We start from the raw sequence: 13,602 nt of genomic DNA, 5'->3' as shown, positions 1-13,602 counted from the left end.
CAACAAAAAAGTAAAACATTGGCATGTAGATTAAGAACATGAATATCAATATGCTTTTTAATATATGCTGCTAAATTATGGGTCCATGAAACAACTTGAACACAACTAATTTAAAATATGCCGTCCTGGTATTCTACAAGTATTATATTCCATGTTACTGTTTCTCATCAAATTGTTTAGTGTTTCCAAATAATGTTGCTTTCCAATGAAAAAAGTTAAAACAGTGCAGACCAAATTGATGCATAGACTAGAACAGTTGTTTGGTATTAGAACATTAGGTTGTTAGGTCCTATAGACCCTCCACTTTAGTTAGAGTGTTAGTTGGATCCTATGCAGTTTGGCTCGTAGCCGCATTTCCTCCTCGACCAAGTAATCGAGTGAGTGAGGTACCTAGCAAAACTACCGATATGACTAAAACTTCCTTCCAAGCTAGAACATAAAACTACTGATATAAACTGCAACTCATATCCGTCCCTACAAGGTACCTAGTCAACCCAAGAAGACTAACTCATGACTAGGTGCTAGGACCAAAATACGTGAAAAGTTCAACTCATGACTGGGCAATAATGGACTATCCAAACCAAATCAATGCATAACAATGAATAAAGACATACAATATGCTCATCATGCTTATTAAGTGATAATAATCCAACCTCATGTAAGTCCAATTATCTACCTGAGTTCACAAGATCATGCATGCGGAAACTATATGACGATAAATATAATTAAGTGGTAAACTATTCACATCACCTAAGTACAATTCTCATGAAACTAAGTCAAATTAGGCTCATAAACATAATAATCAATCATTGCCTTCAAACCTAATTGACTCCTACAAGTAATTTCGTAGAAACTTGCTCCATATGGTTACTTGATTGTAGACTTTCGGAGCTTGTTTCGGGTCTTCGAGGATATTCCAAACTTCTCCAAAATTTCTCAATATGTCCAAAATAAAGTCAAAAAATAAAACCGATGAAAATGGCTAATTTTAAATTCGTTACAGAAAAGGTTTAATCATTAACTGTATGTTCATCTTCTGCTTTCATTCTTTTTTTGGTGAGTAAACCTTGGCTAGCTGAGTTTCTTTGCTTTCTTTCTGTCACATTGGAAAAAGAAAAAGTTTGGTGAGTAGACCTTAGCTAGCTGAGTTTCTTTGCTTTCTTTCGTCACATTGGAAAAAGAAAAAGTCAAAGCTTGCTTTGTTTCGTCACATTGGTAAAAGAAAAAGTCAAAGCAACCGACCCTCCCATTATCCATCTTTAGAAAGATTTTTGAAAAAGGTTCCGTTTAACACACCTTGGCCAAGCAGTAAAGGACTTGATTTTCCAGTAATGACCGATCAAGGTCAATCAAAATGGGGAAAAACAGATGATTCTCAACATAGAAGAGATCTTAACAAGTATGATCATCATTTTTTTAAAAGAATTGAATGTCGGATTGATCATCGACTCAATATCTATTATCTTGCCGCTGTATATTACAACATGTCTCCTGAAAGGTCAACAAAGGGTGCTGATATATGCATGTGGTTTAGCCGATATGCATTAATTAAGCCTATAGTGATGAGTAGCCATAGCAATGCACTCTCTTTTGGACTGTCTTAAGAAATATGAGGGTAAAATTAATTTGGTTAAATCCTACTTCATATCGTTGAATCAATACAACTTAATAAGGAAGAACTAACGTACCGTACCTTAAAAAGTAAATTCAAGAAAGGTTTTTTAACTTACAAAATGACATGAACCTACCAAAAAAATGAATATCATCTCCCGCCAATCTTTGAACCCTAGAAAGCTCATACAATGAGAGATCATATTTAATCTTTGAACCCTAGAAAGCTCATACAATGAGAGATCATATTTTAAGTGTGTGATTAGAAATCCTAAACAAGTAGCAACACCATTTGTTACCAAATAATACGAATTCTCCAATGGAATTGCTAATATTCAAATCCTAGAGGGAACAACCATCATGATGAACACTTAAAAATTCATTTGATATTTGTAAGTTCGAAAAAAAAAAATTTCCATTGCACCTCGAACCCTAGAACAATTATATAATTTAAGATCAAACCTGAGGTGCTAGGTTAAGAACGTTTTAGTCTTCATTGTGATAGCTTCCATGTAGAATTGAAGATCGTCTCCAACTAAACTTCAAACCTGTATAATTAGATGAACTTCAAAAATTTTTATAGAGATTTAACAAAATTGTATAATTAGAGATTTTTAAGATCAAACCTACGTGCACTTGATTTAGAATCTTGAATAAAGATTAGCACTTGGCCTTTATTGAAATTGCTTCAATATAGATTTGAAGATCATCTCTCGCTAATCTTCAAATTATCCTCTTAAAATATCTAATTATCCAATTTTTTGAAATCTCTAGATATTTTTTAGATAGCTTCTCCCTAAACTTCAAAACTCTAAAACACTTACTATTTTTAAAACAAACCTAAAGAAAGGTTAGAAACCCAAATAGTACCGTAGACGAGAGATTTGACCAAAAAAAAAAATTTAAGTAAGATCGTCTCCCGCTAAATTTCATGGAAGATTTGAAGATCATAACTGGTTAATTTTTAAAACCTAGAGTACTTATCAATTTTGAGAATCCAAATAGAATAGTAGAAATCATTAACATGAGGCAAAATAATACCTTACCAAATAATATGAACATACTAGGAAGTTGAAGATCATCACCCACTAATCTTAAAACTCTAGAACGCTCATACTATTTCATATCACACTTAAGTGTTTAAGTAGATAAGAAATCTTAAACGAATAAAAAATTGCACCTAGAGATTTGACAAAAACGTACAAGTAAGAGAACATTCAAAACCTAGAGTCAATTTTGCGAACTTAAATAGTATGGTAGAAATCTTAAATATAAGATAAATTTATATCCTACTACCGAATGATATAAACAAATGATATAAGTTGAAGATCATCGCTAATCTTTAAACTCTAGAACACTCATACTATTTGATACCACAATAAATATAAACTTCATGGCGATTTCAAGGTTGTAACCGGTTAATTTTCAAAACTTAACAGAATAGTAGAACATCCAAAACCTAGAGCACTCATCAATTCTGAAAACCCAAATAGAATAGTAGAAACCTTTAACAAAAGGAAAAATCATATCTTACCAAAACTTAACAGAATAGTAGAACATCCAAAACCTAGAGCACTCATCAATTTTGAAAACCCAAATAGAATAGTAGAAACCTTTAACAAAAGGAAAACTAGGAAGTTGAAGATCACCTCCCTGATTTGAGATAACATCTAAAGTGTTCGGTTAGAAATCTTAAACAAGAGATTTATTAAAAAACTTTAACTAAGAGATTTGATGAAAAATCTATAGTTAGAAAACTTTCTAAGTAGATTAGAAATCTTTAACAAATAAAAAATTGCACCAAGAGACTTCATAGAGATGGTAAGATAATAACTCGTCACTCATAATTTTTTAGAAACAAAAAAGAATGGTAGGAATATTTAACTTGAGGCAAAATCATATGTTACCAAATGATGTGAACGTTCTAGGAATTGAAGATCATCTCTCGCCAATCATCAAACTCTTAAATGTCTATACTATTTGAGATAACACTTAATAGATAACACTTATGTGTTCGTGGTTAAAAATCTTAAACAAAAGATGATGATAAAGTATATTAAAAATCTTAAACAAGAGAGAATTGACGGGGAAAAAAAAAAAAAAAAAAAAAAAAAATTTGTTAAGAGAACATTCAAAACCTAGAGCACTCATCTATTTTGAAAATCCAAATAGAATAATAGAAATCTTTAACACATGTCTTACCAAATGAATGAACATACTAAGAAGTTGAGGATCATCTCCCGCTAATCTTCAAACTCTAGGAACGCTCATACTATTTGATATCACGCTTAAATGTTTGGTTAAAAATCTTAAACAAGAGATTTGACGACGAAAAAGTATATTAGAAATCTTAAACAAGAAATTTGACAAAAAAAAAAAAAAAAAATTTAAGAGAACATAAATCATATTTTACCAAATAATATGAACATACTAAGAAGTTGAAGATCATCTCCCGCTAATCTTCAAACTCTAGAATGCTCATACTATTTGATATCACACTCGAGTGTTTGGTTAAAAAACTTAAACAAGAGAGTTGACGAAAAAGTACATTAGAAATCATAAACAGGAGATTTTGAAAAGAAAAAAAAAATGTTAAGAGAACATTCAAAACCTAGACCACTTATCGATTTTGAAAACCCAAATAGAATAGTAGAAATCTTTAACATAAGGCAAAATCATATCTTACCAAATGATATGAACATACTAATAAGTTGAAAGATCATCTCCTGCTAATCTTCAAACTCTAGAACGCTCATACTATTTGATATCATGCTTAAATGTTTGGTTAAAAATCTTAAAGAGATTTGACGACGAAAAGGTATATTAAAAATATTAAACAAGAAATTTGACCAAAAAGAACATTCAAAACCTCAACACTCATCAATTTTGAAAACTCAAATAATCTTTCACATAAAATCATATTTTACCAAATGATATGAACATACTAGGAAGTTGAAGATCATCTCCCGCTAATCTTCAAACTCTAGAACGCTCATACTATTTGATATTCACACTCGAGTGTTTGGTTAAAAATCTTAAACAAGAGATTTGACGAAAAAGTACATTAGAAATCATAAACAGGAGATTTTGATTAAAAAAAAAAATTAAGAGAACATTCAAAACCTAGAGCACTCATCGGTTTTGAAAACCAAAATAGAATAGTAGAAAACTTTAACATAAGGCAAAATCATATATTACCAAATGATATGAACATATTAGGAAGTTGAAGATCATCTCCCGCTAATCTTCAAACTCTAAAACGCTCATACTATTTGATATCACACCTAAGTGTTTGGTTAAAAATCTTAAACAAGAGATTTGTCGACGAAAAAGTATATTAGAAATATTAAACAAGAAATTTAACCAAAGAGAACATTCAAAACCTAGGGCACTCATCAATTTTGAAAACTCAAATAATCTTTCACGTAAAATCATATTTTACCAAATGATATGAACATACTAGAAAGTTGAAGATCATCTCCCGCTAATCTTCAAACTTTAGAACGCTCATACTATTTGATATAACACTAAGTGTTCGGTTAAAAATCTTAAACAAGAGATTTGACAAAAAAAGAACAAAGTATTTTAGAAATCTTAAACAAGAGACTTGACGACGACGACGACAAAAAAAAAAAAAAAAAAAAAAAAACATTTAAAATCTAGAACACTAATCGATTTTGAAAACCCAAATAGAATAGTAGAAAACTTTAACATAAGGCAAAATCATATATTACCAAATGATATGAACATATTAGGAAGTTGAAGATCATCTCCCGCTAATCTTCAAACTCTAGAACACTCATACTATTTGATATCACACCTAAGTGTTTGGTTAAAAATCTTAAACAAGAGATTTGACAAAAAAAAAAAGTTAAGAAAACATTTAAAATCTAGAACACTCATCGATTTTGAAAATCCAAATAGAATAGTAGAAATCTTTAACATAAGGCAAAATCATATATTACCAAATGATATGAACATAGTAGGAAGTTGAAGATCATCTCCCGCTAATCTTCAAACTGCTCATACTATTTGATATTACACTTAAGTGTTTGGTTAAAAATCTTAAACAAGAGATTTGACAAAAAAAAAAAAAAAAAAAAAAGTTAAAGAGAACATTCAAAACCTAGAACACTCATTGATTTTGAAAACTCAAGTAGAATAGTAGAAATCTTAAAAATAAGGCAAAATCATATCTTACCAAATGATATGAACATACTAGGAAGTTGAAGATCATTTCTCGCTAATCTTCAAACTCTAGAACGCTCATACTATTTGATATCACACTTAAGTGTTTGGTTAAAAATCTTAAACAAGTGATTAGACGAAAAAGCATGTTAGAAATCTTAAACAAGAGATTTGAAAAAAAGAATCTCAAATTGGTGGTGATTCAAATAGCACTAGAATCTCAAATTTACCCATTCTTATTTCTCATACTTTTTAGGAACAATAATCCCAACCACTAAAAATCTACGTAAATAGAGTCAGAATCAAAACTAGTTACCAAAATGAGAAACACTGCAGACCAAGCCGTTAAGATGTATTTTAAAATATTAAAGATATTTCGCCTGTTTGGGGCAATGCTAAAGAAAGAACAAGAGAAAAGTTGGCCACTCCAAGCCAAAAAAGTTTTGAAACAGAAATATATTTAGTGAATGTGATTTGAAATCTAACTCCTATGCATAATAGCAAGTAAAATCAATGGAAGGGCTGCAATAGAAACAAACACTTATCACAGAAGTGTCAACATTAAGGTTCCAAACATGGGGAAGAAAACTAGTTTTTTCATATTGTTTCTACAACTAAATAGAAAAACTACAACACTTATCTTGCAAAAAATTACAGTTAGGTGTCTGTAAAAATTTCTCAAAGGATCTAATGCATGCTTTCTAGAGAGTTAGATTGTAGCTTCAATTTAAGACAATATATTAAGGTTTATTTTAAGATTGTAGGTTGGTACTAGGTCATGCAAGCATAGGTCATTTTAGAATCATACAACATATAAGGAAGAACTATATAACATAACATACCTTAAAAGTTGAAAAACTTCGCCGATCAATGCAAAATCTTCAAGAAGCTAGGAAACTAATTTTCAACCCAGAAAATAAATGTTAATCATGAGCGCAAATAATATGAGAGGCAAAAGAAGAGTTCAAGAAAGATTTTGTTCTTTTCTAGCCACTATTTTCCAACCTCTCAAAATTTTCAGCTCCTGGGGAATTTAGGAGGCCTAATGCATATGGTTAAGAACTGCACAATTGCAATACAAAAAGAAAAGAAACAAAGAAACCCGACAACAGCACTAATCCGACAACAAATTGGTGGTTAGTCAATTAGCACTAATCCGACAACAATCTGACAATTTAAGTCCATGAACATAAGGTCAGGATCAACACTAAAGATATTACAGATATTTACCACCACCCTTACGATTGCTTATATCCAAGTCTACGTTGACGAACAGAATTAAAAACGGACAAATCCTCTGTTCAGAATCTGCTTTCAACAATAAAAATAAAATCAAAATTTTGAAAGTTTCTTCTGAAGACGTGGAACATTTACCAGGTTAGGGTTTCCAAGGAATCGACATGCAGTTTTCACTATTAATCAATTTAATTTCGGATTTACAAACAAGCAAGTATGCTAGGGTTTTCCTAATGAATGGTAAAATATAAACTATTTTTGAAACAGCAACAAAATAATAATAAATCGAAATTTCGAATATAGGATGAAGGATTCAGAAAGAGGAGTGTTAAGAAAATCTCATCAGCATCCGAAGAAACTCCGCACCTTTAGGATGAATACTAACCTAAATATTCATCAGAGCTTCGCGTTTCTCTCCCATTAGAAGAGTTCTTTTCTGCCAAAACTGCTCTCTGTTCGATCATGGTATGAAATTGCTGTCGAATTTTCCATTCACCGGTGGAATTTGAAGTAGATTTTCTCGACTTCCAAACACCCTCAGTCAAGTAGCAGATTTTGCCGTTGATGAAAACGAAATTCAGACCGTTTCTCTCGTTTTCCTTCTCGAAATTTCGGAATAACAGCTGAAATCCCAGACAGGAGAGGAACAACCTATAAATAGGGCAAAGGAGCGTGAGTTATACGCGCTTAGTTTGACTGGTCAAAGACGTGTGGTTTACGCGTTTCTTTTATTATTTTTTCAAAATATTATAATTGTTTTTAATTAGGTCTTAATTAAAACGAGGAATTAGTAAATATAACGTTAATTGCCAAATTTCTTTTTCCTTTAAAATGAAAATACCCACAATGCCCTCCTATTTTATTATGTAATTTTAGTTTATTTATTTTTAATAAAGCTGTAAATTAATTTCAAATGATTTTTTTTTTATCAAAATCAATAGAATAATAATTACCAATTTTATGTAATAAAAAATATATAAATATATTTCTAAAAATTATAAAATAGAAGTTAATAAAAATTACGATAATTTATTTACAACGGTTTAATTTATTTAATTGTTTCAGATTTATTTAAGTTTATATTTTAAAAAAACGAAAGAAAAAGAACGCCGCTGCTTTCTGTGAGCGTTTCCGTACTCTGCGTCGGCATACGAAGCCCCAAGCTCGCGATGGGCTCGATAGACGTCCAATCAGACAATGCCGAAGATGGATCCGCCGCCGCCGCCTCTGCCGATGGACATCAAAAGAAAGTCCCCGCCGACTCTATAAACCAGACATCTAACGAACCAGACGGAGCTACGCCTGAGAAGCCTAAAGAATTGGAGCCGACGAAGAAGCGTATGTCCTCCATGCTTCCTCTCGAGGTTGGGACCCGCGTCATGTGCCGCTGGAGAGACGGGAAGTACCATCCCGTTAAGGTCATCGAACGTCGGAAGTTACAGGCTACTGGTTTTAGTGATTACGAATACTATGTCCATTACACCGAGTGTAAGATACTTCTCTGAAGTTTGCTTTAGTATGTGGGTTTTTGGTTTTGCTTGCGTGGTGGAAGAATCAAGCTGGAATTAGAAATGAATGATTAATTTTTTTCTTTTGGGGTTCCAGAATTTTTTTGATGTGTTGTTTAGGGTTTGCTTGGTGACTTAGGGTTTATTTCTTTTGGTCAATTTAGGGAGTTCGACCTTTGGATTGAATGATACAAGTAGCTCTTGCAGCAATGGGATTTTACATTTCTTTCACGGACCGGTTAATTGATAGAATAAATGGGTACACCCATTTTTCTTTAACCGTAGCGTTCGTTGCTAAATTGATTAGTTTCTTCTATGTGGAGTTTGGAGTTCTCTTTCTTTCTCCTTACCTGGATTTTATGATAGTCAATAGGAGACTTGATGAGTGGGTGAAGCTTGACCAACTTGATCTTGAATCAGTTGAGACTGTTGTTGATGAGAAAGTGGAGGACAAGGTAAAGTTTAATTTTCTCTGTCCCTTTCATTTTGTAAAATTTAACCTATCTGCTTCTGATGGCTTGTCACTGTTTCTTGTATGGAGAACTCAAAGGTTATCCTTGGGCATGACTTGGTCCTTTTGGAATCCATGTTTTACTTGTAAGTATTTAACATGAGAATCTCATTCTTGCACTTGCAGGTAACAGGATTGAAGATGACCCGACACCAGAAGCGGAAGATTGATGAAACGCATGTTGAGGTATGCATTTTTAAGGATGCGGCGAGTCTTTGTTAAAAAACCTTTATAAAATGGCTTAAACAACTAATTTATGAATAATCCTTCGTAAGACAACATACTACATAGGTATTTTCCAGTTGTAGGTAATAGAATTCCATCATTATGAAATGTTTTCTTATCTTTTTTCAATCGCATAGGGCCATGAGGAACTTGATGCTGCTAGCTTGAGGGAGCATGAAGAATTTACAAAAGTTAAGAATATTGCAACAATTGAACTCGGAAGATATGAGATTGAGACATGGTATTTCTCCCCCTTTCCACCAGAATACAATGACACTACGAAGCTCTATTTTTGTGAGTTTTGTCTCAATTTCATGAAGCGCAAAGAACAGCTCCAGAGACATATGGTGAGAGGTTCTCCAAATTCTTTCTTGTGGTAGTTATGAATGATTAAGTCAGGATGTCTGTAAATGGAATTTTGAACTTTCGTTCTCGACAATGAAACCCTTCGGTTGCTGATTGCTGATATTGTCTTGGGCATACGATTTTTCTTTTTAATTTTTGTGAAATAGTGTGCAAGGTGCATTATTTTCATGTGTCAGACCATTTTTTCTTAGTGTCTAACTGGCTGGACGAAATTATATGCTCAGATATGCCTTATTGAAATAGTTGAGTTATAAGAGTTATTTAACATTTACTACTGTTGGCCTTATTTCAGCCTGTTGGCTGCTGCTTCGTGTTTTAACATAGTAAATGTTGTCTGTGCTTGAAACATCTTGGAAATGATTTTTTACCTGACCCCAGTTAGAGATGTGAGCATTAATTATGAGAGATTGATTGTTGATGTGCAGCAGCTTGATTACGCACCTTTCTGTCATGTTAAGCCACCCATACATGTATGTGTGTGTGTAGACTCAGCTATCATTTTATATAATTGTAAACTTGTAACACAAATTGACATTTTTATTTCATTGTCAAAAGCACCGTGTTTTCTATATTTATAATATAGACAAATACGATAAGTTTGTCCCTTTGAGAACATCTAACAATTATAATATGATCTTCGGATAGGAAATATGATGTATTTTCTTATGATCCCTTCAGGAACATCAAATAAAATTGATGGTTGGTTTTGCATGATTCATTATCATTAGCCTTTTGTATGTGCATAATACTAATAAACCATCTTAAACTCGTGCTTTGTCCATGTAGAGGAAGTGTGATCTCAAGCATCCACCTGGTGATGAAATATATCGAAGTGGTACTTTGTCAATGTTTGAGGTATGGTCTTAATTAGGTTTTCAATCTTTTGGCTTGTTTGCAGCTGTGATCCTCATTGTTTTATTATCTCGTTCATCATCTAAATACCTTTTTCTTTTCACTTTTGGACTAAAAGTAGTGCCATTCTTGTTTTTTTGGTCTTGACTAGGTTTGCAATCTTTTGGTTTCTTTAACTAGTTTATCATTAAAGTACCTTTTTTTCTTTTTTCTTTTGGATTGTAGAAGTAGTGCCATTATGATTTTCTGGTTTATTTTCTGTTTGCTTGTCAATGCCTCAGTGTTGGAATATCGACTATTTTTTAAACAGTTCATGCAACCCTTGACATCTCCTGTACTCGTATTTAGCAAAACTGTTTTAACCTGTCATAAACAATAAAAAATAAGGCACTTGAAGCTATAGGATAATGTTTTTATTATTGCAGATTGAAAATTCCTCATATGACTTTTTCTGCTAATTTTTTGGTGAAACAGGTTGACGGAAAAAAGAACAAGGTCTATGGGCAGAACCTCTGTTATTTAGCGAAGTTATTTCTTGACCACAAGACTCTATATTATGATGTGGACCTTTTTCTATTTTATATCCTGTGTGAGTGTGATGATCGAGGGTGTCACATGGTTGGATATTTTTCAAAGGTAATTTTTGGTTCGTCATAACTGCTATTCAAATTAAAGTGGTATGATTCTGAAGAATGACGAAATAGAGTGGTGTTTTCTTTGTTACTACTGTAATTTTATTTTCTTTAGGGTGATGAGGAGAGAGGAGAAAACCTCATCTTACCTACAAAGGACGTGTCAAGACATGAAACTCTCAAATAGGTTTGAATTTAAAGGGGGTATAATAATGACAAGGTTTGGGTAAGGAGATCCATTTATGAGCGAGAAAAATTGTACGATGCGCCAAAATATTTGCTCAAACAGTATAGACCATACAAAATAGCTGTCCTTGAGTAATTTCGTAGATTTTAGTTTTGTGCTGAAAGCTGCCCTGAGATAGCTTGAATCAAGTAGTCCTGGATATTATGGGAAAAGCATTGTTGCAAATTAGAGAGCTGAAAAATGTAAACTCACTGTCCCCGGGAAATTGTTGCCAAGTACAGAAATCCACTCTCTAGTTTCAAAATCTAGGTCCACTCCTCAGCAATCAGGATCTGTTTGGCTAACGGGGAATTTTGAGCTTATCAGTTCATTGAAGACCATTTTATATCTGTCCAAAAGCAAGTTTTACTGTCCTTCTCCTTCAAGTTATAAGCATCAAAGAGAGAGGTTGTCCTGTCCTTTTTTCAAATTAGTGGAGTTTGCAGGGTTGAACATTATTTAGGAGGGTACCCCGATCATACCTTTTTCTAAAGGGAAAAATGGATACAAGATATAACTTGAAATTTAATTTATCTACTGTTCAATTCTTCAGAAAAAAAAAAAAAAAAAGTACTAATCAATATACAAGGGTTTTTTATACATGATATACTCTCTGATCCATACTTCCGTTGTTTCTTTTATCTTTGGTGGGTTAGTGGGATGTTAGTGCTAGTAGTGATTGGTATAGAAATAACGAAACTCATATCATGTGGATAATGAAATGTAAGATGAATTCACGATAAATTGCTTTAGAACTTATAAGCTGATAACATTATTATGACTATATTATGTGTCGGCGTGCAGGAAAAGCATTCAGAGGAATCCTATAATTTGGCATGCATTCTCACCCTTCCTCCTTATCAAAGGAAGGGCTATGGGAAGTTCTTAATGGCTTTTTGTAAGTTCACCACATGCCTTAAACTGGCTCTATTTTTTTGGCTTATTGTGTCTGCAACTAGCGACCTTGATTAGCTTTGTTCTCTAGCATTGAAAAGTATATCACTAGTAGTTTCTTGCCTGCGTGGTTTTCTCAAGTTCGGTTTGTTATTTTCGGGCATCCGCCTCTTTTTTTGGGTCACCGTCACCATGTTTTAACGGAGTGTTTTAATCTTCTATGAACCTGAGAGATCAGCTTATGAACTCTCCAAGAAGGAAGGTAAAGTTGGCACTCCTGAAAGACCTCTTTCTGACCTTGGGTTGGTGAGCTACAGAGGATATTGGACCAGGGTACTTTTAGACATCTTGAAAAAGCACAAGGGGAATATCTCTATCAAGGTGTGCATTTTTGCCACTTATTGAAATTCAGTGTTTGCTCCAGTATTGACTCGACTAAGTATTCGACAAATTTTCAAACATTTGACTGAAGTTACTTTGTTCCTAAAAATTTATGTTAATTGCTCTTGGAACAACTCCTAGAACCATAAGATTTTGTATCTGATAATGCTTGCCACATTGGTCATCCCTTTATGGCAGGAGCTAAGCGACATGACAGCCATCAAAGCCGAAGATATTTTGAACACACTTCAGAGCCTGGAGTTGATTCAATACAGGAAAGGGCAGCATGTTATATGTGCCGACCCCAAGGTGCTGGATCGTCATCTTAAAGCTGCTGGTCGTGGGGGCCTAGAGGTCGATGTTAGCAAATTGATCTGGACTCCATACAGAGAACAAGGTTGAAGCTTTCCAAACTCATTATCAAGTCTGATGGTATCTATTCCAACTCTGGATGTACAATAATTGTGTAGAAGTGTTAGTATAAAGTATTAGCTTTTCCATTTCTATCTGCTGAATGTATGCCTGGACAATCAAATACTGTACACCTTGAAACTAGAAATGGTAGAAACCTAGCTCTTGTACATCACCAGTTGCTATTTCTTCGACATTTTGGTTTGTTTTACTTGTGTGTATCCCTTAACGTTTGATTCAGGTGATGTTTGGTTTGGTTATTAAGAGATCATTCTTGACTTGACCGGCTACAACATATTTATTTAATTGTAGAAAAGAGGTAGGAGATTTCTCATCCGTTGGAGAGGAGAATGAAACATTACTTATAAGGCTGTGGAAACTTCTCCCTAACAGATGCGTTTTGAGAGGAGAATGAAACATTACTTATAAGGCTGTGGAAACTTCTCCCTAACAGATGCGTTTTGAGAGGAGAATGAAACATTACTTATAAGGCTGTGGAAACTTCTCCCTAACAGATGCGTTTTAAAACTTTGAGGGAAAACCCAGAAGTGAAAACTTAAA

The 13,602-nt window shown here is 33.3% G+C and overlaps 1 protein-coding gene and 2 long non-coding RNA genes across 3 annotated transcripts; 1 reads left to right on the top strand and 2 right to left on the bottom strand.

Moving 5' to 3' along the window:
* Positions 1-697: 697 nt before the first annotated feature.
* LOC111790606 (uncharacterized) lies at positions 698-5,245 on the bottom strand. The gene is made up of 2 exons (XR_015411549.1): positions 2,074-5,245; positions 698-1,096 (listed from the first exon to the last, which is right to left on the bottom strand). It is a non-coding gene; the product is annotated as an uncharacterized LOC111790606 (long non-coding RNA).
* A 1,517-nt stretch (positions 5,246-6,762) lies between these two features.
* LOC111790525 (uncharacterized) lies at positions 6,763-7,651 on the bottom strand. The gene is made up of 2 exons (XR_002814500.2): positions 7,402-7,651; positions 6,763-7,107 (listed from the first exon to the last, which is right to left on the bottom strand). It is a non-coding gene; the product is annotated as an uncharacterized LOC111790525 (long non-coding RNA).
* A 472-nt stretch (positions 7,652-8,123) lies between these two features.
* On the top strand, positions 8,124-13,319 carry LOC111802506 (histone acetyltransferase of the MYST family 1). The gene is made up of 9 exons (XM_023686906.2): positions 8,124-8,523; positions 8,910-8,998; positions 9,181-9,240; positions 9,417-9,626; positions 10,432-10,500; positions 10,972-11,133; positions 12,160-12,253; positions 12,488-12,630; positions 12,829-13,319. The coding sequence occupies exons 1-9, from the start codon at positions 8,205-8,207 to the stop codon at positions 13,030-13,032; spliced, it is 1,350 nt and encodes a 449-aa protein (XP_023542674.2). The 5' UTR covers positions 8,124-8,204; the 3' UTR covers positions 13,033-13,319.
* The last annotated feature ends 283 nt before the right edge of the window (positions 13,320-13,602 follow it).

The sequence above is a fragment of the Cucurbita pepo genome, chromosome 1 (assembly GCF_057944985.1).
Source record: "Cucurbita pepo subsp. pepo isolate OVF chromosome 1, ASM5794498v1, whole genome shotgun sequence".
Classification (NCBI taxonomy): domain Eukaryota; kingdom Viridiplantae; phylum Streptophyta; class Magnoliopsida; order Cucurbitales; family Cucurbitaceae; genus Cucurbita; species Cucurbita pepo.
Note: the sequence above shows the minus strand (reverse complement) of the source record. Positions and strands in the feature narration are given on the sequence as shown.